This window comes from Oreochromis niloticus, linkage group LG16 (assembly GCF_001858045.2).
Source record: "Oreochromis niloticus isolate F11D_XX linkage group LG16, O_niloticus_UMD_NMBU, whole genome shotgun sequence".
NCBI classification, from domain to species: domain Eukaryota; kingdom Metazoa; phylum Chordata; class Actinopteri; order Cichliformes; family Cichlidae; genus Oreochromis; species Oreochromis niloticus.
This window is the reverse complement of record NC_031987.2, coordinates 31,437,798-31,463,512: the sequence shown is the minus strand read 5'-3', so window position 1 is coordinate 31,463,512 and position 25,715 is coordinate 31,437,798. Positions and strand designations below refer to the sequence as shown.

The window sequence follows — 25,715 nt, the reverse complement described above, 5'->3', positions numbered from 1 at the left end:
CATATGAGAGGGACTGAGTGGCAGAAGGCATTTGCAAATCTGAGTGTGTGACCATGCACGGTCCACGCTGAGGCATTACGAGCTGTCAGAGTGACTTACTGGACGTCTGACAGACTGGCCGAGAGATCCGACGGGCTCTGTGGGATGCCGGTGGGAGTCCCGAAGAACAGCCCCTGTCACAGCAAAGCACCATCAAAATTAGAGGGATGCACTTGGCTCTCCCTCTCAGTCCTGCCTCTTCGGAAGTTGAAATGGATGCTTCTTTCTATCTTTGTGGTCTATGCTACAAGCACAGTCCACATATAAAGACTGATGATGATGTCCCTCCACAGGGTGTTGGCAAAAATAAAATTGTGGACCGGTTCCTGCACCTTCTCAACAGGCCCAGAGAATATCTACAGCTCCACAGGTGAGGAGAATCACCATAGCATCATTTTTCTGTTGCTGTCCTAGCCTTTTTGAAACCAAACTTCATGAGCCAACTAAGAAGTCTCACTGAGAAATAAAGGTACTCTGCACCCCCAGTCACAGCGTAGCTCCTCCACTAAGCATACCCTACGGTGTTTTTCTTTTTCACTCTAATTGAAATCATGATTTACTAATGATTTATGTTGCCACTGATAAGATCTAAAACCAGTTACTGAGACCATAAACTCATCAGTTTGATTAGATCAGAGAGCCTAAATTTTGTTTTCCCATGCACTTCAGCACAAGTAGCCTTATTTTTGGAAGCAGAGAAGTCATTCAAGAGATTTTTAGATCCAGAAGCTAAGCTAAAGTTTTATAAGGTTCATGGTTAGAGTAGTGGTTCCCAACCAACAACTTTCTGCTTCAGAGGGTACTTCTGCAGTAACAAGGAGGTATGTGGAAAGATTATGTTATGTAATCTGGAATTCAGTTTATAACTGAATCAAGGAGCTGAGTTGACCAGCAGAACAGTTAAGAGACACTTGTCTCTTATCATTCACATTTAGTCATTAATCTCTGACTCTCTTCCAAAGTGTGTCTTTTCACCTGGTTCCCTCCCTTCACCCCCAACAGGTCAAAAAAGATGGCTGACCCCTCCCTGAGCCTAAATCTTCCTGGTTTCTTCATGTTAAAAGGGAGTTTTTCCTTCCCACTGTTGCCAAAAGCTTGTTCGTAGGGAGACGTCGGATTGTTGGATTTTCTCTGTTATTGTAGGTTACATGAAAAATGTAAACACATATCTAATGGCAAAAAAATGAGTTGAAATGGCCAGCCAACACAGTGGCAGTCTGCAGTTTAAAATTAGTACATTATACAGCTCCAAGTTGCGCCAATTTCCTTAAAGTGCTTTATAGTGTAAGGGTAAAGATTCTATGATAATTGAGAGAAAAGTCCAACAATCAGATGACCCATCCAATGAACAAGCACTTGGGGACAGGGGGAAGGAAAAGCTCCCTTTTTAACAGAAAGAAACCGCCAACAGAAGCAGGCTCAGGGAGGGGCAGTGATCTGCCTGGCTGGTTGTGGGTGAAGGAAGACAGACAAACATGAGAGGTGTGAATGAAGACTTTCTTTATTACAACACAGTTGTTGGAATAAATCAGATGGACAAAGAAGACTTCCCTGCTCAGTGTGTCTGATGCAACTTTAAAACAATTTAATGTTTTTTAAAGATATGTCACTAAACTTTCCTGTTCCACCAAAAGCTGTAAGGAAAAAGCCAGTACTTTCTTACTACCTTGGCAGCCTTGACCTTCTCATATAATACATTATACATTATACACAAAATACATTAAAATCTATTTTTTTTCCTCAGTAAATTTCCCAGAACGTAGACTTTACATGGACAAACTAAAGAAAAGCCTTTTCAGTCTTTGTTAATTCTGGTCCCCTGGTTCTATAAATACTCACATGGTGACACCATAAGAATTTTAGGTCAGGTTCTTGCATTAATAGATTGATGGGTTGCTGTTGACTGTAGCTCAGATCATGGAGCCAAGAGATGGGGCTCATTTTGATCTCGGCACTTATAAGAAATCAATGACTGATGGAAGCCGAGCAGTTTACTGGAGAAAAGTTTAATTTTGACGCAGGTCAATTCTAGATCAATAACATATTCAATATCATTCTTAAGGCCAATTTTTTCTACTGCCTGTGCGTGTGTAGTTGTTTAAAGTCATGTGAAAGTCAAAGTGGAGCTGAGCATGGATGTGGCCTGGTTTGCTACTGTAGCAGCAGCTAATATTAGACCGGGGCAGAGGCAGAAATATCTGCCTGTGGCTATTGGGAGCCTGTGTGACTGAAGGCCTACAGAGATGTGGCTCAGAAAAAGCAAGACACATGCAGCCGGCCAGGAAGGAAACTAGGACAGCTCCTGGGTCAGATATTGTGAGATATCGAAGAGCAAGCGAGAGGAGATGTTCAGAGAAAGAGAAAATTTTGGACGACCCCAAGGAGTTATAGTTGTCGGGGAAATGTTCAGTGTTATGATTGTGTGGCTGGCCTGTGGAAAACAAGTACAGTGTCACTGACACATTTTTTTTTTTAGCTGGACTGCATCTACAATTATCAAATAATAGCAACAAATGTTCAAGTAAAAAAGCACTACGAGAAACATGTGCAAGATCTGATCACCAGAGTTACCCTTTCAGTTCAACAAAACTAAGTTTAACCATTTCAGTTAGAAGTTACTTTGAACTTGTGTAGAAGAATTAGTAACCAGAACCTGTTTTGCCCTTTTTGTTCTTAATACAAAGCATTTCTGAGTGCCACTTAAGCTTATGGGGCGAGCAGGTGAGCACATGCAACCTGAATGAGGCACCGTGGGTTCACATGCGGCCTGAGTCCCCTTGCTTTCCTCTCCACTCTCCATTCCACTATCGAATGAAGGAAAAGTCCCCAAAAATCTCCTTAAGAAATAGAAAGCATTTCTAAGGGTGCACTTTTTTTTTCTAGCACTATATATAATTAAAAGAAAAAGTACAATTTGTTTGTCGACTAAAGATGTGCTGTGCTTCTCCCCTGCCGTGCATGTACGTGTAGCTAAAGTCCTTCTAATGCCAGTCTTGCTACTCAGCAGCCATCTTTGAAACATACCTGGGCAGTTATTTTGAAACTCTGAATGAATGAGGAGAGAGGGTAAACATTCATTTGGATGCTAACAAGGGTATAAACCGTGCATTAGAGAGTCCAAAGTCAAGGCAGATTGTTGACTGGTGTGCATTCTGGCTTGTTGCACGAAAGCACTGAACAGGTGTAGAAGTAATTCACATTACTGCAAGGCTTAAAAAGTTTTTTTAAGTACCTTTACCCACATTTTTACGACCATAATTAGTGTAGAAGCAGAGAGAGAGAGAGAGAGAGAGATGGCTAACACCACATAGCTTAAAGTGTCATTAAACTTTGCTGTGCTTACGGGTTAGAGCAACAGCATGACAGCAGATATGTTTCCCATTACCTAGCCATCTTTGCTGTCCATATGGATTTCTGCTCGGAATTCTTTAAGTCTGTTTCCTCCTTATGTAATGGCTCTGTTGTAAACATCTTATCTTTTTTTTTTTGCCTCTGCAGGGATACAACAGTCCAGACTCTGACCTTACAGCCCTCAGTGCGAGATGGCATCATTACATATGAGGACTCCCCTCTGGTCAGTGAGAAACACAGACACTTCCTTTGCAACCACTTTATATAAGTCAAGTCAAACGTATTACTTACAGCATTCTGTATATCTATATCCATAGATAGATAGATACAACAACATTGATAAAAGCAATGACAAAACAGCAGTCAAACTATGGAGGATCCAGTTCTCTGCAGACAGCTGCTTTACTCTGCACTGTAATGGCGAATCTTTAGACCATATGTGGACACAGGGAACAGCCCATTAGAGGACTGCAGTTTTTTTCCCCATGTTCACAGATGTCACAGATGTATATCGTGGTAGACATGATCATCACCACAAATCAGGTTGTTTCCACTATAAACTTAAAACTAATAAAAGGGGGTTGCAGACATAGTTTATTGATATGCCACTTCAAATGAATTAAAATGCTAATTTAAATGAAATAAGAGTTTCAGCTGATCTCAGGTGTTCAGGAATGTTTGTTTTTTTTGCACAGGTGAGGACCATAAAAACTAAAAGCCACTTGGAATTGTATTATTCTGTATGGTTTTATTTGTTTTTGCCACATAGAAAGCCTGTTCTTATTTACCTGAGAGGTCTGGATGTTTTGTAAGGTACAAGTACATTTGAAATGTAACTAAGTCCATTTAGTTCTTAGTGTGAACTATTAGAAGTGTTCTAAAAGCCATCTTTTGTGATGAAGAAAGCCTGTGCAGAGATTTGAGAATTGGACTAATGTGCTCAACTGTTACAATAGTCCACTAAAAATAAATCTGTGCACAGATTTATTTTTCTGTATCAGTTTTAGACAGACATCCTGTAATTTTTGCTATAGTTTTAAGATGAAGATTAATAGGCTGATTTTTTTAATTGTCTTTATATGGCTATCAAAATTTAGGTCAGATTCCAAGATTTCTTGCCTGGTTTGAGAATTTAAGCAACATTCTTCTAGATACGTTAGAGACTTTTAATTCTTTTTTCTTTAGAGGTGAAAAAATATACCTCAGTCTTTTCTTTCAATTTCAGGAAGCTTTGGCACATCCACTCACTAATTTAATCACTAGAGTTTTTGAGTAAGTGTAGGGATCAGTAATCCTGAGGTAACACTGATGTGTGCGGTGTGAATAAGAATGATGAAATCTAATATTAATGTAAAATCTGAGATAGAGAGAGGGTGTATATGTAAGTATGAAAGGTCCAAGAATGGAGCCTTGAGGAACTCCACATCTAAATCTATTTATATGTGTATATACATGTAAATATGTAATATTATGTAAGTGGTGTAATGGCACAGAGTTGTGTGCAAACATTATTTGCTTGTTTTTTTAATCTCAGAGAAAGATATCCATCTTGGCCATTTTAGATCAAGATTTTAAAAAAGGATTATTTTGCTTGACAATGGTAGCCCTCTTAATGGTTTACTCCATGAAATACATAAAAATAAATAATATTAGCTTTCTTGTTCTAATCGCCAGCAGAGAAGAAACTGTGGTATTTGTGTCTCCCATATGTCTAAGAACTTTCTCAGCTTATGTGCCGAATAAGCAGCTTTCATAGGAGCATATCTGATGACTTCTCAGAACACAGTGTCCATAGCTTTTAGTACATTGTGATGCACACCTACACAATCCCAAAATTAGGACCTCTTAGTCAAAATAAGGGAAAAAAACCTGTGAGGGTGGAATGTGAATGTGTAGGCCAGTTTGATATATGTATTCACCACATGAACTCTTTCTATCTGGGACAGCATCTTCATCATCAGCTTTTTCACAACTGCAACAACAGTAGTGCTTTTTTGTTAGTCAAATAGCATGTGTGTGTGTGTGTTGTCTGTGTTCAGGTAAAGGCAGTGAAGTTTGGCCATGTGTTAGTGATAGATGAGGCCGACAAAGCTCCTACAAACGTTACCTGCATCCTCAAAACCCTGGTGGAGAGCGGAGAGATGATCCTGGCTGATGGACGCAGAATCATCTCAGGTGCACTCATACGCACATTCATGCATGCACACACCTTGACAGCAGACATGTCCCAGATACAGAACGAGGACTGTTTTTACGGCAAATTAAGGACTGCATGTACTGAAAACATGAGTGGAACATCAGATGCAGGCCACTGAAGGAGGCTTAGGATAAAAGCCTTTATGGACAGGTACCAGCAGATTTTGGATCGCGCTGCTCTGTAAACATTTAGTTTTTCCACGTATTCCCATGTAATCACATGGGCTGCTGACAGCTACTCCATTCCTGAGAGGCTCATCCTCCTAGTGGAATGTAAACGCAATCTTGAGACTTCATAAACACGACCTTCAGGCTGTCAGCGTAGTAGAGGTGTGTGTGAAAATCTGTGACACAAATTAAAACACAGAGTAAAAAAGGAGATTCATACAGAAACAGATTGAGATGAAACTGTGCTTGTTTTGGTCATGTGTAGACAACAACTGTCTGCTCCACAGGTCCACATGAAGCCAAGGGGAGGCCTAACACCATAATTATGCACCCAGACTTCAGGATGATCGTCCTCGCTAACAGACCTGGTTTTCCTTTCCTGGGCAATGACTTCTTTGGAGCTCTAGGTACCCAAAAACACACGCACAACCGAAACTGAGCCTTTTCCTACTACATTAATACTCCAACAAATTAAAAATAGATAAACATTTAACTTTTTTTTTTTTTTTGCCCTGGATATCGAATATTGTATATGGAGAGAAACACATTGAATTTTGTCTTGTATTTTGTACCAGGCGATATTTTTAGCTGCCATGCTGTGGACAACCCGAAGCCCAAAGCAGAGCTGGCTATGCTAAAACAGTATGGCCCCGATGTTCCCGATGCTATGTTGCAAAAGCTCGTGGCAGCCTTTGGAGAGCTCAGGTCCATGGCCGACCAGGGTACCATCAACTACCCCTATTCTACTAGAGAGGTGGTCAACATTGTCAAACACCTCCAGGTAGGAAGACACACTGAAATACGGTACATACTGACTACCTTTTATTAATAATTCGTAACATTTATGTGACCTTAATCTTGATTTGCTAGTGCTTTAATAATGTAAGAGAGTCTCCTCAAAATATAGCTGTCTCCAAGAGGACAGAGGGTGTCTGTGCTTTGGTCCACTTTCAGAAGCTTACAGCTTAAACATACAGCTAACTGTCAGTTAAAGGGATCAACGGTATCTCCATGTTTTTATCCTCTAGTAAAGTGACTGAGAGTTCAAAAAAATCTCATCTGTGTTTTAGCTCTATTCCTTTAAGCCAGGTTTCTTCTGATTGGCTATCAACAATGTTCCCTCTAAGCTGCGCACGTGCGCACTGCTGGCACGGTCTCTGCGCACAGAAAATCTGCGTTGCGCACAAAAAAAATCTAACCTGAATTGAAATTAAAATTAAAACTTTAACAATTCTGTTTTGCAGTGTTAGCCAGTAAGTGACTGGCTGCTCCTGTATGGGATTAGAACGAGGCCACCTTATCCTATAGTCCAGCCAATAATGCGATTCACATTCGTATATACGCAGCCAATCAACGTCGTTGACAGGCTATGACAGCGTCCTTATGTGCCAACACCGGTGGTTTAGCTAGCAAAGCGGCGTGGCTGATGTGCAGTGAAGCCACATTAATGACAACGTGTACAACCACTGGAGATGTGAGCAGGACAGACGGAACAATTGACGGAAAAAGTGTGGACTTTATACCAGTTTTTAAATTGTGTTGATAGGCCACGTAAAACCAGAGTTATGATAAAAATATATGCAATGTTTGGTTTTCTTCCTGAATACTATCGTTGTTTATATTTACTGCGGGAAGAAATGGTAAAAACTGCGTTTTATAAGGAAAACGCTTGAAAGCACTCTCCGCCTGTGAGCAAAAACAAAACCAAAAAACCCCCCACCCTTTCCTATTGGTCGAAAAAAGTACCGTGTTGACCAATCAAAAAATGATATGGCAACGTGGCATCTAGTTGTTAAGAAACGGGGGGAAGACTTAGGAGTGACGGCGGTGTTCTGAGATGTGAGAGATTTGAGACGTTTAGCGCAAATCTTGTGTAGTTAGTGTGTAGTGTAGTCAATAGTTTTGTTGTGTGTGTCAGAACAATGAGGCGGCTGCTGAATGTTACAGGTGTTACAGGAGTGATACATCTCCTGTTGTCAGGCCTGCAGGTATCAGGCTGGTGTTCTCCTTTATCTCATAGTGGACAGAAATTATTTTTTGGAGTGGCACAAATAATTTGTGTGGCATCAGATTTGATGCAGAACAGCTGATTGTTCTGTAAATAGTTTGAAATGTTTATTTAAAAAAACGCCTTGGCTGCATTAAAAAAAATAAATAGCTGCAAAAAACTTTGGTGTTTGCCAAACTGAGTTACTTTTTTGAAGTAGTAACTATATAATTAATTGCCCAACATTGGTCATTATATACTGTATTTTGCAGACAGAGTTATAGGACTCTCCCAGACCACAGACTCATACTCATAATACAAGTCAGAGCTTTATGAAAAAAAAAAAGAAAAGAAAGAAAGTTGTTTTCAAAATTGGAGTTCAAGTTATTTTTACTTCCAATAGTGTTAACATACTACACAGGTCATGAACAGGATTTTTTAAATTTTCATTGTAAGTGGGCTAAAGCAGTTAATTAAAAGTAGTCTAACATAAATGTAAATGCTGTAATTTGATTATTTTAATAAACCATGTAACTTGGATGGATTAGATGCTGGCGTGACCACAGTGCACACGTCTGATGTCGCTCACAGTGGTCAAAGGGATCGCTCAGGGAGTTTGTGTGTTCACTCAGACACATGAAAAATTAGAGGGAACATTGGCTATCAATGTACAAAAGAAAAAAAAAAAAGAGGTTTGAGTAACAGGTGGGTGGGGCTTCCATACCCCCAGCCAGATCTCTATGCCTGAGATGACCATATTAAATATGCCCCCTCTGTACTAGGTATGTCACAATACAGGAAATTTAGTAGTCTGTACCTTTACCTATAGAATTAAGATATTGCATGTACTTAAACCTGAACTTTGTTTTGAAGAAAATAACATCTAAACAAGAAGGATAATACTTTGGATGTTGTTACTATGAACTGAGTCAACTTTAGTCAACTTGAATTCTTTGAACAGATGGTTTTAGGTCTGTCACTATACTGCAAGTATTTCCTACCTGGGTCTGAGAACCATGATAGGATTGTTTGCATATTGCCCTTGGTCATCTGCTTCAAATGAAAAGTGCTTCTATACCAAACTCTTATCTTTCTTATAACAACGTCAGGGCAGAGCTGTGACAACAGCTGAACTAGTCACCATCTTCCATTGCAGTTATTGCTGTTCCCTGCACAGTTTTTCTTGAACTTGTGGGTGTTCTTCTTTTTGTTCATCAGCATGACATTGACAAGACTATGCAAGACTATGGTACATGTGCTATCTACTGTACCTGCAGTACTAAAAAAGAAAAAAAAAGTATTTTTTGGTATCTGGAGATAGTAGTATTGATGCTGGTGGCATCTGGTCATCCCCACTCTCTGTTACATCAGACAGAGCTACAGAAGTGTGAAACAAAGCATTTAGAGCAGTCTGACGTGTGAACCTCTGACTCATGTGGATTACTTGTACATAGCTTAAACGCATTACTTCAAACCTTGGCCGTGTTTTTATAAGAGCATGCACCACTGGAGCGTTATATACAACCTTGGATCCAAAAAGGTTTGTATACTATTGTATACTATACTAAAATGAAATGAAAAATAGAAATCATCATTTTATTCAGAAAATATATCAAATGTTTAAACTAAGACATTTTACTATTTAATGAAAACAAATGAGGCCATTTTGAATTTGATAACAGCAGCACGTCTTTTAAAAGTTATGATTAGGGCAATGCTGGAAAGGTAAGTGGTGCTATTGTAGAAAGAGACGGCTGCAGGAACATTGTGCAGCTAATTGGGTTCATTGGTCAGTAACACGTTTGGGTGTAAAAAGAGCGTCTTAGAGAGGCAGAGATTCTCAGAAGTGAAGATGAAGGTACCAGTGTGCAAAAAGCTAATATCTCATCATCCTCAGTACATAATGTCATCAGAAGAGTCAGGAAAACTGGGGAAATCTCTTTGCCCGAGGGACAAGGCTGAAAATCAATAATAATTGAACATGATCTTCAGGCCCTCAGGCAGCACTGCAGTGAAAACAGACGTGATTCTTGGGGGTCAGTAACACAGTTCACTGTGCCATCCACAAATAAAGCTCTATCGTGTGAACAAAATCCTGAAACACCACTGTCGTCTCTGGGCCAAAGCTTTTTTAAGTGAAAACTGTTCTGTGGTCAGAGAAATCAAAATTTTAAATTCTTTTTGGAAAACATGGAAAACCTCTGGATTAAAAGGTAGAATCATATCATCATTTATCATTTATTGGCAGCTTGGAAAAGTAAATACAGGTTTTACCACAAGATCCAGGTGTCTTTTTCAGGAAAGGCCTTGCATATTTCAGCAAGACAATGATAGAAAGCATACTGCATATATTATAATGGCATGGCTTCATAATAGAAGAGTCAGAGGGCTTTTATCAAATGAAGCATCGTGACACGAAAAACAGGACCAAGAAGAACCAGGGCTGTTGAGCAGCTAGACTCTTATATGAGACAAAAGTCCAACAGCTCTCTTCTCAATTCCTAAACTTTTAGAGACCGGTGTTAAAAGAAGAGGCAATGCTACACTGTGGTAAAAATGGCCCAGCCACAACTGTTTTTGAGACCTGTAGCTGCCATCAAATTCAAAATGCCCTCATTTTTTTTCTTAAAATGATACTTTTTCTCAGTTTAAACATTCAATATATTTTCTGTATTCTTTTGTAAGTAAAATTTAGCTTTGGTAAGATATGCAAATCATTGCATTTTTTTTAATTTACATTTTTCACAGCATCCCAACTCTTTTTGTAATTTGTGATGTGTATGTCATAAAGACAAGCATAATGGCTACCCCTTAAATTGCCGATGCAGGACTGTGGTTTCCAACATTAAAATAATTAGTATCATATGTCACATTGGCTGCGCTCTTAAAAGGAATTTTCCAGTCCATGCCATATGAGCTTAAAAGTCCCTCCACCCTCATTTATCACGTCTTTCTTTCTCCGGCCACCGATTCCTCTCCTTAACCCTCTAATTTCCTAGTATTCAGAGGCCACAGATGTGCACCACAAACGGACTTAGGAGCTAGGCGAGATGATCATCAATATGTCATCAAAGCAACATATTTGTATTAGTATAAAATTACTAGACTTTCTTCAATAAGTAGCTGTTTTGTTTTACATTTATAATGATATTTTACAAGGGTTTAGAAGTGAATGTCACCTATATTTCAAATCTTTTTTTATCCCTTTGATACAATAGTTTTTCGAGCAGCTTCTCCATTTTCTCCACCTTCAGACGAACAGTATGGAGCCACATTACAGAGCGCATGCTGTTTACATTAACAGTCTCCCACCATCAATAGCTATAAGCTGCTGTTTACCATCGTCCTCTCAGCTCAATCATCTGGAAAAAGAAAAGCAAGTGAATGGCTGTATGCAGAGCTGTCACATTTCCCTGCCTCCTCGTGGTTGCTTTCTTCAGAAATGTACACGCTATAGAGCACAAAAAGAACAGACTCCAAAAGAAGAGAAGGTAGAGGGGATTAAGCATTAAAGCTTGCACTATAGATCAATAGTTTAGTGTACAGAGACCAGCTCATATTTGAGTGACCACCCAGTTTTTTCATCCATCACCACCATTATTGATGTCTGAATGGACTGGGTGTGACAGGGAATCATTTCAATTTAGCTGTACTCTAAATAGCTCATTTTATGCCTTCATTTCTATTTTAACCTTAATTTATACTGTCCTGATCGGTGCAGCCCGGTGCTTTATAGTCAGCTATAACCTACTGGGAGAGACTGCTATTGATTGTGCAGCAATTCACTGGACTGTAGAAGTACACTGTAATATGGAGGCTTAAAAGTGCAATTATGGTCCTAATAATGGCATGAAGATTACTCACATCAAAACTGAAGATGTAGTGCAGTAAAGAGTTGAAAGGGCAGGGGATGCATTCGTGTTTGCAGCTATTATGTTAATTTCCACCTTATCAGTTTAGCTAAGATTCTTTGCTATCAGTCACTTCTATGCCTGGAAATATAGCCTGAAAAATTTCTGCAATATTCAATAACTGTCAAGTACTGAAAGCAGCTATCAAATTAGATTTGTAATGTCTGTCTTTACTTCTCCCTTCACTGCTGATTCATAATACTCTAATCAGACAAACATGATATATTACACTTATTTTTCATATTTTTCACATTACCAAAAACAGATCTTAAAAATAAGTATGTTGGTAAAGGTGTTGAATATTCAGTGTGCACACAAAGAGTTCAAAACCCCTGTGCTGGTTTGGTATTGTAAAACAAAGAAAGTCTGTCACCAAAATCTTCACTCCGAGGATTTTTTAGGTTGTTGTCTGCTTATATAAAAGAACGCATCAGAAATCTGTTGCTTTAAAAAAGACCCTTCCTTTTTTCGTCTATTGTCCGTCATACTGTAAATATATTCTTCCAGTGGTGGATTCTCATATTAAACTGGCCTAAGTATCTAATATTGAAGTCAGCATGTATACAAGTAATCCAAGGACTGCTCTAAGCTGCCAGGAAACATCACTTGTACGTAGGTAGTATCTTTCTCAAATGTGCCACCATGTTTGCTTTGTAATACAGAAAATGCTTTTAGGCATTAGAACTGGAGTCTGTAATTATCATCAAAGAAGGAGCAAAGATGCTCTTGTCTGTCAGTGTTCAGAGATTAGAGATAACTAATCTTTGTTTCTTATGTCTTATCCCAAACTGTCCCTGCATTGACCCCTGTTAAGGTGCTGAAAATCATATTAATTTTCCTTGTCTCTGTCCCCTTTTCCATAACTCCCACCTCCCACCTGTCATTGTCATTTTTCCTCCCCCTCCTACTCTCTGTGTCCTTCCTTCCTCTTCCTTTTCTTTCCCTGGTGACCCTTCCTCTTTTACTTCCACTTCTCTGCCCTTTCCTTCCTACTCTCCTTTACCTCCCGCTAGAAATTTCCCGACGAGGGTCTGGCCAACGTGGTGAGAAACGTCTTCGACTTTGACTCATACAACAAAGACATGCGGGAGGTTCTAATTGAAGCACTGCACAAGCACGGGATTCCCATTGGAGCCAAGCCCAGCTCTGTCAATCTGGCTAAGGAGTAAGGCATCGGGAGAACAAGATGTTTGACAAGACGCGCGCGCGCGCACACACACACACACACACACACACACACACACACACACACACACACACACATACACACACACACACACACACACACACACACACACACACACACACACACACACATTAGAGGCACATCAATTACGTGACACAAACAGAGACAGAATCAGATTGTTGCACAGTTAGAGCGACCAGTCAGTCCTATAAAAGAAAATGGACTAATAGCTTTCTGTGTTATGAATCTAGTTAAACTGTGGTCACAGAGCCTCACAGGGGGTTAATAACAGCTGGATGGACCAAAATACATGAAGAACACGTAGTCAGTGATGGAGCAGATCAAGATTTGGGGTTTGTCATACCATAAAAGGTGCTAGCTGACATGTGGCGCTGCCCAGAATGATCGCAGAATAGAGCCTTATCTGGGGTCTTTATCAGTTCCACAGAGGAGCTGTTTTTCTTGTTAATCCAAGCCTTTATCCCTCATAAAATTAGAAATCTGTCAGAAGAGGTTTTAAATAATGGAACCTAAACTTGTCATTACTTGATTTGTTCAGAGTTTATCTTAACATGTCAGCTATTTTAAATATATCAGAAACTATAGGTGCTTAACACACAGTGGAAATATAATCTAATATGAGGCCCATTCAAATGTGAATAATCAACCCTGCTAGCTTCCTCAGTCTGGTAAAGTGATGGCAGACGTGCACAGTGTACAATATTTGCCGTGCATGCAAGATGCTCTTCTCCATTAGTGCATTCTTCACGGTGCTCCCAATCCCACACAGGCCCCCGACACACAAATCTGTCTTCTGGTTTGGAGCTGGCTCTGAATGCTGCAAATGAATCATAGAGGAATGTCTCTCTTATTACATATCACAAAGAGATATAGTGAAATACATCACTAAATTAATGCGATGCGAGTGGAAGGCATTCTGTTGCGAGCTGAGCAACTCTGAGATGCAGAAGACATGCAGTAGTAATGTTGGCCATGCAATCTTTTAATGCATACATTTTCAGCATAATTGTTCCCCCGGAGTTAATGCCAGTGGTTTTTGTTGTGTTGGTAGTTTTGTTGTTGCCTTTCAAAGAACCTTTCCAGAAGCTTGCCAGCTGAAAGTGGCTTCTGAGAGGTCAGCGGTTTCAGGGACCGTTCTACGTGAGAGTGTGACTGTCAGGCATCATTTTGTAATTTTAAAATATTGTTAACTGTTGGCATTGAATTCCTGAAAGGCTTGAACTCGGTTGATGCTGCCTTGAACTGTATGAGTGGTTTCTATTAGACCTTGAGGCTTTTGTGAAGTCTCCACAGTGCTTCCTGAAGTGTTAAATAAACAAAGATCTATTCTTAAACCTATTTATAAGAAAAATCTATTCTGAAATCAACCACATTGCCTCACAATGTACAGCTTTGTCTTTTAAATAAAGGAAAATATTTGTTTCTTCTGTCTCCTGTGGTTTTATTTAAGTATCACATTTATAAATACACGTTCATATCTCATTAACAAGTAAATCCTGAACCAAACAGGGCAGAAACAAGTATTTTCCTGTTATGTCTGTACCGACATCAATCCAAGTCTTTCAGTTACTCTTCTGTCATCACCTGTCTTAAACACCTTATCAGACTAGTTTCTCTACCCACATCACAGCAAACATTTGTCCCTTAGATTCCAGATTTGGAAATGGAAAACAAAGAGTAGTTTCTCTTACTGCTTTTCCATTCATAGAAATGCTTATGATTAGAGAACTGTCTATCCTCCAGCCTCTTTGGAATTTTTTTGTGTGGTTCTGATGCATCTTTCAGTCCACCTGCAGCCAATAAGATCATGGCCCGAGGCCAGCTATGATTCATGGGAAAACCAGTGGACATCTGGTCAGACACAAACACACGGACACTTGTTCTGAGTATGTTGACTTTAGCCTTTCTTGAGACAGTGGGATCAAATTTCAAAGTCTTTGTTTTAACAATCTAGCTTGTAACGGGATAAGGCTCACATCTGAAATCAGTTTGTGGCAGCCACGTTGAGCCCTTAAGTAGGCTGAGTTCATCTTAATTGATGTGGGCAAGCAAAATCGTTTCCCATTTCCAAAATGAAAAATCACAACATCGATACGCGCACCCAGAAAAAAACAAAAACCTCCCATGCATTTGTGCCAGTACTTTCATGTTATAAATTACATTTTGCAGGCCTTACAGTGGAGTTATCATGTGACCTTCAATTTTTAGGTTTCCCCTGCCGGAGGTCAAGATGACAGGATATTGGACCATAAACCAAGGTGGCAACGCTCGACGCAAACTACTGTGTCCCACAGACACACGGCCCATAGACGTCAAGGTATACACATGAAGACAGATTATTACAGTGTGATGCCCCACATTTCTCGTGTATTGGAACAGTACTTAAAGTGAGTGTCTGTGGTTATCATACATTCCTCCCAGCTACAAAAGACTGACAGCCATGAGTTTTTAACGTAAGAAATATATCGAGATGTTCATCCACAATCTAAATGGTTCCTCTGGTTACATTGCTTATTGAATGTACTCTTTTAACTCTTTCGCACGTGAGCTGCAAGCAGAACACTAGAGTGTGCCATGTTGTTGCAATAGTATGACTTGTTTTGATATATTGTGAGTGCCTGCGCACTGTTATAAGTGTCTGACGTGTGTTTCCAGGGCCCAGTATTTCTGCGTGTCCAGAAGTACCCCTGCAACAGGCAGGAAAGCAGGGCTTTGAGTTTCACTGAAGAGAAAGCCCACTGGCAGATTCCCATGAACGAAGTTAACATCATCTGTGACGTCACCACCAAAGATGGTATTATAAAGGCAAACACGAATTAGCGCACGTTCCCAACATTATCAAGCAGTCCATCCTCGAGTCTGTATTATCAGATGTTCTTTTCTTTGCGATGCTTTAGAGATTTCAGAGGGTGAAGCATCATGAAGTAAATAAGGTACTATATACAGGAAGGAATAACAACAATAAAAAACGTTTACCCTAGGCCTCAGTATGTGTGTGAACAGTACAGGATGAAGCAAGGAAACTGTTTTAAAGTATGTACTGGACACAGTGTGCAGCTGTGTAAGGGAGAGGGAAAGCACAAGATATGCAGTGACAGTGATCACAAACTGGAAGAAGACAGGATACCATTAACATGACATAATGAACAAAGATGGATTCACATATTTAAAAAGTAATTAGACCAATGGGAAAATCACTAACGACAGAACAACATTAAAAAAAAAAAAACTGGAAATTTTAACAAGGTAATTAAAAATTCCTAATTATAGAATTTTTACTAAAATTAAAAACAAAAGGATATTAGAAGAGATTGGATTTTTGATACTGTTTTTTCCCCCTGAGTTATTGGTTCTTGAGTTATTAAAGATGGAGTTACTGTTACAAGTTTTCAGCAATTTACAAAGTAGTCGGGAACTTACCACGGGCACACGGTTAGACTTTGCGCCATGTTTGTTCAGCTGTGGTGCTACTCTGCTACATGTGCTGCAGGCAGTGCTGAGAGGACGTAACTCTGCTTAACAAACTATGTGATGACACCATTTGTAAATTACCCCAGATGTCTTTGTCTGCACCATGCTCTATAAAAGAGACAATCACAAGTGTTACATAGATGCACGAGGGTGGCTGTTGCTCAGGAGGTAGAGGAGGCCATCTACTAATCGGAAGAGTGGTGGTTGGATTCCTGGCTGCTCCAGTCTGCAGCAAGATATCCTCAGGCAAGATACTAATCCCATTAGATACAAAAGAACTTAAACATAGAAGAAAAAAGTGCTGGAGTAAATGGGTGAATGAGGGATCTTGTATTAGGTGCTTTGAGTGCTCTAGAAGAATAGAAAGGCGCTGTATAAGAATCAGTCCATACATACTGGACAACATATATCCTCATATCTTTGCAGCAAGTTCATATTGGCCGATGATATCAACTAACCTATATAAGAAAACATAAAAGTTAGTATGATAATATTTCAGCTTTATATCAGCTTTAGGTGGCCTAATCAGAAGCACACTGAAAAGCACCTGTCAGACTTTACATTGGAGCTATTGTGAAACTTTATCTAAATGTATTTAGATTTATTTCAGTGGTCATCAGGATTTACAAACTTTACATTTACAGAATTTCCTTAAAAATCTGATTTTAAACTTCAAAGGTTTGCTGAATTCACCCCCAAATAAGTTTTTGTTCCCCTGCAGAATTCTTTCATCTGTTCAATCCAGAATCACTTGAGTGCCATGTGTCCATTATAACATCGGTTGTGTCAGAAATCACCCCTACAGTGTATTTATTAATCCCTATATATTAGATCAATGATGACCACCCCTAATTTCAGATTGTCACCATTTTTCATCGACACTGACAGCTGCAGAGTAACATTAGTCTATTTAATTAGCACATTGCATTGTGGGCTTGTTGAGAAAAATGTACTGCCTATTGCAGTAGCTCAATTCACAGAATGCATTCAATCTTTGTTTTGACAGATGTGCTGTATGTGGCCACCTGTAACCCAGTGTCCCTGTACTCCATGAAGGAGCGTGGGGAAATTATCCAGTGCATAGAGCTCTACGATGTCTTCCCCAGGACCATCAGTGGTGTCTGGCAGCCCTTTGTTACGGTTGCTCCACTTGGGAGTCCACTGGATGGACAGGTGGTGCTGCACGAGGAACAGGTTGGCAGACAAATATATACACATGTACACAAAGACAAGTTTGCATGATTAGATTACATTAGATTGAGTGAATCAAATTAATGTACCCAATGAGATTTTCATTGTTAATGTTACACATTTTCACAATGGCTGTTTATCCAAACTGCTCTAAATGCCTGTTCAAAGGGAAGTGGGGTTTGGGGCTTGCTCTGTGCTGGCATTTCTCACACGCTCCCTAAAAGGCTTGTAGCTTGTAACACTTAACATAGATTTGAACAAGGTGACATTTTTCAGTTTTTGCCCACTTTGATCAGTTTGTACATTTTGCTATGTTATCATGATTTCAGTTTTCAATCATAGACTGTGTACAACAGTATACAAAGGTATTTTGACGACCATCATGAGGTTGAAGTCATTATGTCAAACTGGCTTCGTTACCAGGCTGATTCATAGACAGTGTGAGCGCATCACACAAATAGATGGGCTAGCACATGGTACTCCATAAAAAGGAAACATTGGATCATCACAGTATAGCACAAAGTCAGTTAACCTTCAGGGATATCTCTCTGTCCAGTTAGGAACCATAAACCATTATGAATCTATTTCACCTGCTTTGGTGCAAGTGAAAGTGACAGCAGGTGCACTGGAGTAGCAACTCCAGGTGGTGGCCACGGACCACTCTTCTTTATTTATCAACAATACCTGGTATGGTGCCAGGCGCTTTTATAAATGTAGTGTCCTTGAAGTGATTGGTCTGTCTTAGACAGGTGGAAGTGGAGCTTCCGTGACTGGTCAAATATATGTTTGGGTGTTGCTAACTTTAACAGCGTCAGACTTGACTGGCTTTTGCAATTGATATAAACGTCTGAGTTCCAGAAGATGAAAAAACTAAAACTACAAAACATTAAGTATGTTTTGTAGTTTTAGTGGTATAAAAATGGTGCACTTGCATCTGTTGGTCTTCACTGAGGAACCCTAGTCTAACCATTTTTGTCTAACATCCTTGTTTACAATCCAGTAAGTGGACACTTACACAACACTGGTATTTAAACTTTTTTTTTATTTCTTGAGGACAACCACAGATTCCTCACAGATTTAAAATAGCCGTGCAGAGGTCCGCTTCTTAAAATGGTTGGAGGTTAGTGGTTGTTGAGTCGGTTGTTGAATCCCTCTTACCCCGTAAGACCCTGTCCTATGACAGCAGAGTGTCAGACAAGAACAATGTGTGTAGGCTGTTTCTTCGACCAGAACACTTTCACAGCTGGTGCATATTAGGCGAGAGGAGGACTTCTAAAAATACCGTGGCGATGGATCATGTTACGTCTGTCTAAAAATGAAGAGGTCCAGACAACATGAAGTTCATTCACAGGTCATTGGCCTTCCAGGGAGATCAGGGAAACCATCACACACACACACACACACACACACACACACACACACACACACAAATATACATTATACAGAGGTTGGCAGATTGTCCTAGGCATACACACATGAATGAATGCATCCACAGTATTGTGAAAGTATTTAAAGACATCACAATGATACATTTAAGGGCATGAAAACATATCAGTTATATTTTTATCCCTCAGATACACAAAATCTGAGTGCAGATACATCCACATGCAGGATCCACACGTGTGCTTTCAGATGTACATACTTCCTCCAATGGCAGTGTATGTTTAGAATCAGGAAATAGGGTTTGCCCTCTCTGAATAGCTCAACCAGTCTTCAGTATCACTGTGTGAGTGTCAGGAATGGGAGGCCATAAGGAAACCATTAGCGTGAAGCAGGGTAGCCGGGCCCGAGGCCAGCTCCCCTGTGGCTCCTTCTCATAAAACTCAATTGAAGATGAATCCTTGTGCGTCACAAATGAAAGCCTTTTGCACAGTTCATCCAAAACACACGCGCACACACATACACACACACAAAAATATCCTGCATACAAACACAGAAGCCCATATGGGCAATCGGTTTATCTTTGAATTGAATTAGCTGAAAGTGCAGCAGGCACATTTGTTGAATGTAGAGGAACATCAGCACCCAAACCAGAGGGTTCAACTGGGAGAAGAGCACCCTCTGTTGATGGAGGAACTGTACTGGAGGAAATAAACACTAGGATTTATAGTATTAAACAGAAATGGTCATAAACTGGCTCATAATTAACAAAAACAGGAGACCACACAGGGAATTACAAGTTGAAATCAAGAAATATTTAGTTAATTCAATGAAACTAATTAAGAAGAAGTCGATCAGCTGTGTGGGTGGTGTAAAAGAGCACAGATGGAGGTTATTGGAAGTGTTTGCAAGAAGTTAAACCAAAGCAAAAGACAATCCTGCTCACTGATGAGCTCAGGGACAGTTAAACCCACATTTACCACAAAATATAGAAGAAACCACATGGATAAGAGTGAAGGTCTACAAAGTACTCTTCAAAAAGCAAAAATAATAAAGTTTATATGAAAAATAAATTATTCTAACATTTTTTAATTTAATATCTTAGCAGACTAATAACTAACCTTTTCCATCAATCTTCCAAGTACGCTTGCTGACACTCTCTGTAACCTTGTTGTCTGTAGGAGCATTTTAGGAGACAAGAGGACATATGGCAGAGGGAGAGGGGACAACTGTATTCAGTGTTGACAGTTTTGTGTTATACAAATGTGTTGGATCTCCAAGTGATTAGGCTGTAAAAATGCTGCCCACCTCACTACGGGTTTGCTTTGAACCTTAAAACATGAGAAGACACTACTAGGTCTTTCAAATAACAAAATATTTCATATAATATGCATTTAGCTTTTTGGACATGTGTTTAGGCACAGAGCTGCCGAGTGATTTGTAGACAAGCAGCTGTATGTTAAAATCAGTGTCCTGAATGACACTACTATTTCCTTGTCAGCAACCTGCAGTGGTGCATTGTGGTGTAGTGGTAATTGGCATCCAAATAGACAAATTAACACTCTAATTTTTATGGTTTAATTTTAATGGAGAGAGACAGAATATCATTAAAAATACACATACCAAAAAACACATTACATAAAAGTTATAATTTGCACTGAGTGAGAAAAGTGTTCGATCCCCTGAAAACCATCCAGAATTCAGGCTCCTCTCAGTTGTATTCTCCAGTTTTAATTCCTCTTTCTGTCTCTTTAGGGTAACACAGTGCTCCATTTGGACTTGGTGACAGGCGCCTTGCGGAGGCTCATGATTTCCCCTGACAGTGATCAGTCTTCCAGCAGAGCGTTGAACTGGTGGAACAGTAAGGAACAACAGGTCAGAGGACTCGGTGTCTCCAGAGACAAATTTAAATTCACTTGTGGCTCGTAAACTCTTTGCTTTTCATTCAAGGCTTTATTTTTTCCACGTGACTAGATTTAAACATCTAACATTGAACTAGACCGCATTATGAAAAGACTTTTAAATTATTCATCCGATCATTCCGTGAAAAGATTTGAACTTAATGTGTTTTTGTTTCTGTGATTGTTGTCTGCAGGCAGGGTATAAAATGTGTCGTGACTTCTCCCACAAAAACTGGCTTCTGTTCTACAAGGAGGACAGGTAAGGTACATCCATGACATTGTTACACAGCACCAGCATCTTGAAGTCCTGTGGTATCAGTCACTGATTGCTGCTTTTGCATGTGCAGCAACCAGCTGGAGGTCCTGGATGTGCTTGAGGGACGTGTTCACTCCATCTCCCTTCCGATCAACCTAAAGTCTGTCTTCCTGGTGGCAGAGGACCGCTGGCTGCTGCTGGAGAGCAACTCTAACAGGTAAGTAATGGATCTCAAATATCTGTCCAGGTCTCTGGATAGAACTTTAATATAATCCTGCATGTCTGACTGTATAGGAAGTTCCTGCTGACCAAGCCCATGCACATGGCAGCTGAAGACTCTGGAGTATGTCAACTTCACAGCATCAGTGAGGACTCAGTCAACTCAGGCCATGGAACAAGCTCAGGTATATATTTATGCACACACAATCATACTCACACACACACACACACACACACACACACACAGTCGAAAAGAAATATCTTACTTTCTTTGTCTTTATCCTTCAAGCTTGGGACCTCTACCAGAGGTCTGGGAGCTTAATGGTCCTGCGCAGTATCTTAGCTGGGATGTGCTGGAACCACTCCCCCAGTTTAGGGTATATATAGTGGTGGTTGGGGTCTATCGTACCAAGCAAGATCCTTGGTGCTGGCTGTGCAAAGATACCCAGAGACAATCCAGCACATAACAACAGTGTCCAGGATGCTAGCAGACAGGGCATACATGGAATACCATAACCACGTAGCCTGCATAATATACAGGAATATCTGTGCTGAATATGGCCTTTCCCAAGGTCAAAATGAAAAATTCCCCTTTGGGTGGTTGAGAACAACCAAGTTATGATCCTGTAGGACTTCCAGTTACAGACAGGCAAAGTGGTGGCGGCTAACCAACTGGACATAGTAGTGGTAGACAAGCAGAGGAAGAGGGCTGTAATGATAGATGTAATCTGTATTGACTAGTCTTCAGGGTTATCGTGGTCATCGTGACCCTGAAGACCCTGACTGATGAAAGCCACAAGCCTAAACACGTCAGTCCAGCAATAAAGTTATGTTCACTACAAGTTTTGACTTCTTGTGGTCATAAATTTTAGAAAGCTGATGTCAGTAACTGGTGGACAAATATGCAAAACAACTTCAAGATGTTTTTAATACTAGCCTCTGGAGGCCAAATATGCACTTACTTTTTCCATTCAAGAATATTCGTTGAGATTTTTATCAATAAATAATGAAAAGCTAATAACTTGTGATGTTGCTCACGTATACCACCTTTAACATTTAGAGACTGTTTCAAAGTGTTTGCTTGTTTAAATATGTCAAATATCCACTTGTGGGATTTATTATTTTTTTCTCCAACATTATATTCATCAAATTTTTAAATGGACTAAAAAAGCCACAAAGAAACTAAAAAGAACAAACAAACAAAGCGCAGTCTCCTACTGCGCTTAAAAAGTTTGCACATTTTGATCGTAATTAGTGAAATTACGCACTTTAAAAACAGCACTTGGCCGGCCAAAGTGCTGTACAGCAGAAATATAAAAAGTACAATAAATAAATAACAATAAATTAACAATGTCAGTTACTCACTGAGTCAAAAGCCAGTGGATAAAAATTAGTTTTTAACCTGGATTTAAAGACCAGTACTGAAATAGATTGCCTAATGTGAAGAGGAAGAAGAAGAAGAATGCTCGGTCTCCTCCAAGTTTCAGCCGCGATTTAGGGACTGAGAGCAACAGCTGCTCAGCTGACTGGAGTAAACGAGGGGGGACATAGGGCTTCAGCAGATTGGACAAATATACAGGCGCCAAACTGTTTAAGGATTTACAAACCAGTAAAAGGATTTTAAATTGGAAGCCTGTGTAAGAAGGCCAGAACTGAAGTAATGTGCTCAAATTTTCTTTTACCAGTTAAAACCGTGCTGCAGCATTATGCACCAGTTGCAGGTGTGACAGACCACCTTGGCCAACCCCTATTAAAAGGGAGTTCCAGTAATCCAACAGTGAGGTTATAAAAGCATGGATGACAGTTTCCAAGTCATTCCTGGAGAGAAGAGGCTTACCCTCTGACAGACGTCTGAGGTGAAAGAATGAAGATTTCACCACCCCATTTACGTGGCCATCAAAACGAAGTGCACTGTCGATTTTTACCCCAAGATTAGTAACCGAGCTTTTCAGGGGTCAGAGCAGCAAAGTCAACATCTGGGGTACCAAAGGAACTATTGGGACCGAATAAAATTCCTTCAGTTTTATGTTCAATAAAATTTTAGAAATTTAGAGCCATTCATGACTTAACATCGCTAAGACAATCAAGCAGGAGTCCAAACAAGGAGCTGTTAGAGTGATTAAAAGATAGATAAAGCTGGCAATCGTCAGCATATAGATGACGTTTATTTAACAGATTTTCATGTTCTGCTGTATTGCTGTGTAGCAGTTCTTAAAGACCCAATTAACATGCAGACTGAAATAGAGAGAATTAAACTGGCCATAAGTTAAATACATTTTAAAATGTTTAGTCATGACTTACATTTAGCCCACAAAGTCTATAGCTCATAGCTGTAACACTTCAGTGGATTGTATTCTTAAGAGGAAATGCAGGAGCTTCTTGACAGGTTTCTAAATGATGTCATTTCTGCATTCTTCACGTGAAGTACAAAAGATTGAGTAGAGTTGAGTTCAGAGGTAGGGCAATTGATTTCCTAAGGAGCGAGGGCTGTACCAATAAGCTTATAAAGAAATAAAATTAATATTGAGCACGAGTGAGTTCAGCTTATTGATGTGACCCTCGACAACACTCAGTCCCAGTTTCCCCCAATGGACATGTTGCTATTTTTTTCTTTTTCTCACTGCTTTCTTTCATGTTTCTGTTCCACCAAACTCATGCTGGTCCATCACTGCAGCCGAGTTGTCTATACCTCAGATGCTGTCATGTGAGCAGCTACCCAACGAGAACCTGAGTGCCGCTCTGAACCAGAAGATTGTGTCCCCTAACCGTGTGTTGGTTGACACAGATTCCTACGCGCAGCTCATTGTCGGCTTCCCAGATCTCATGGTGAGATTATGAGGGAATTTGGTGAAGAAATTTTGAGTGCATTTGGTGTATTTTTGATGTGTTTCCAAATATGAACTTACTGTGTGACAATAATAATTCTTTTTCCAGTTTCCTGTCTTATTTCTTTTTATGTTTCTACTAGAAGTAGAAATATCTAGTTTAACTCTATGGAGCTTGAAGGGAAGCGGGGTCATGTAGTATTAACATTTTTTTGGAGCCTATTTGAAAGTCAAAGCTAAGACAGGGCCTAGCTTTGAGTCTGTATTTTATCTGCCTGATTCATGTATGAAAAAATGAAAGAGTTAGAAAAGATGTTAATTGAAAACAAAGAGCATTGTGAATGAGTTACTCTAATGCGTATGACTGATGGCTTAAGAGTAACGTTTTCCTTCGGATTTCTTCTCTTGATAAGTCACCTAATGAAGTGTACAGCTTTAAAAGACCCGTCAACCTATCAGCGATAAAGAGTGGTGACAGCGGGGCTCACGCGTTCTTCAGGGGAGGACTTCGGAGTGCCACGGCCAAACAGGAGAATTGTGTCAGTCTGATCTCGGTCAATCAGGTGGTTCGAGCTCTTCCACCTAACAAAGTCCCCCTAAAAGAGCTGTACCCCAAAGGTCAGAGTTCACCTTACATAAAGGTTTTCAGGAAACGTAAGTTTTGAAAGTTTTTAAAAGTTTAAAGATTAGTTTTCTTTGCCACTCAGACGTCACACCTCCAATGACAGCGGCGTACCTGGAGGTGACTGATCTCAACTCTAAGAAGCTCAAATATATTCCTGTTCCAAGGTAAACAGCTGGTTTCTTACTGCACCTCATTCTGCAATACCTTCAGAACAAGAACATAACTTTGCATCCTCTGGCACTGGCTAGAGGTCAGTGACAGCATTGCACTATAAAAGAAAAAAAAAACAAAAATGCTAATATATCTTCTCTAAATCTTACATGTTTTCAACCTTGGAAACTTGTAGTTTTTTAGAGGACATATTGTGCTTTTCCCCCCCTAATTTTTGTCTTTTAGAGAAATGGATACTCATATTTAACATGGACCAGGTTCCAAAAAAATTAACTCAGCATATGTGAAAATTGTCATTTCAAGTACACCACTCTGCCGGTAAGCACAGAAGCTCCTCCCATCATCTACTTAAGAGGGGCAGCTAATCTGAAGAAAGCTGGTTTAAAGGGTGGAAAGAGATAAAACATTTGTTTCAGAGGATGATCTGAAGGCCTGCCCCAAGGCCCAGTATAAGATCTATACAGACGTAAATAAATATCAATGCTATAATTGCATAGGATCTGGAATAGAAAAGAGCGGAATTAAAAACTCAATGGTCCCTGCCTATCTAAATCAACTTCTTTTTCTGTGTTCTGTGTTGTGACCTTTTCTTGTATTTGTAATTGGCAGGTCGATGACTGTGTCGCCCTACACCAGCTGGGTGTCCAAGGTGTCAGAGTGTGATGTGCTGATAGCTGCTCTTGGTTCTGGAGGTGTTGTCACGGTGGATATGGGCGGGTACGTTCGTCTCTGGGAGACAGGATTAGACACCTTGCAGCGCTCACTGATGGAATGGAGGAATATGATTGGCTCAGAGGATGGCAGACCCATACAGGTA

At 39.9% G+C, this 25,715-nt stretch overlaps 1 protein-coding gene across 1 annotated transcript in view; it reads left to right on the top strand.

The window, feature by feature from the left end:
* Nucleotides 1-25,715, top strand: part of vwa8 (von Willebrand factor A domain containing 8) — a 93,036-nt gene that overhangs the window by 47,302 nt on the left and 20,019 nt on the right. Inside the window, exons 21-37 of the mRNA XM_005475231.4 lie at nucleotides 333-409; nucleotides 3,538-3,613; nucleotides 5,430-5,565; nucleotides 6,042-6,161; nucleotides 6,330-6,535; nucleotides 12,666-12,817; nucleotides 15,068-15,176; nucleotides 15,515-15,653; nucleotides 17,337-17,524; nucleotides 20,657-20,776; nucleotides 20,997-21,061; nucleotides 21,150-21,275; nucleotides 21,353-21,462; nucleotides 23,952-24,103; nucleotides 24,516-24,720; nucleotides 24,810-24,891; nucleotides 25,508-25,712. Of these exons, the coding sequence (XP_005475288.1) occupies nucleotides 333-409; nucleotides 3,538-3,613; nucleotides 5,430-5,565; nucleotides 6,042-6,161; nucleotides 6,330-6,535; nucleotides 12,666-12,817; nucleotides 15,068-15,176; nucleotides 15,515-15,653; nucleotides 17,337-17,524; nucleotides 20,657-20,776; nucleotides 20,997-21,061; nucleotides 21,150-21,275; nucleotides 21,353-21,462; nucleotides 23,952-24,103; nucleotides 24,516-24,720; nucleotides 24,810-24,891; nucleotides 25,508-25,712 (2,268 nt within the window). The remainder of the gene's footprint in view (nucleotides 1-332; nucleotides 410-3,537; nucleotides 3,614-5,429; nucleotides 5,566-6,041; nucleotides 6,162-6,329; nucleotides 6,536-12,665; nucleotides 12,818-15,067; nucleotides 15,177-15,514; nucleotides 15,654-17,336; nucleotides 17,525-20,656; nucleotides 20,777-20,996; nucleotides 21,062-21,149; nucleotides 21,276-21,352; nucleotides 21,463-23,951; nucleotides 24,104-24,515; nucleotides 24,721-24,809; nucleotides 24,892-25,507; nucleotides 25,713-25,715) is intronic.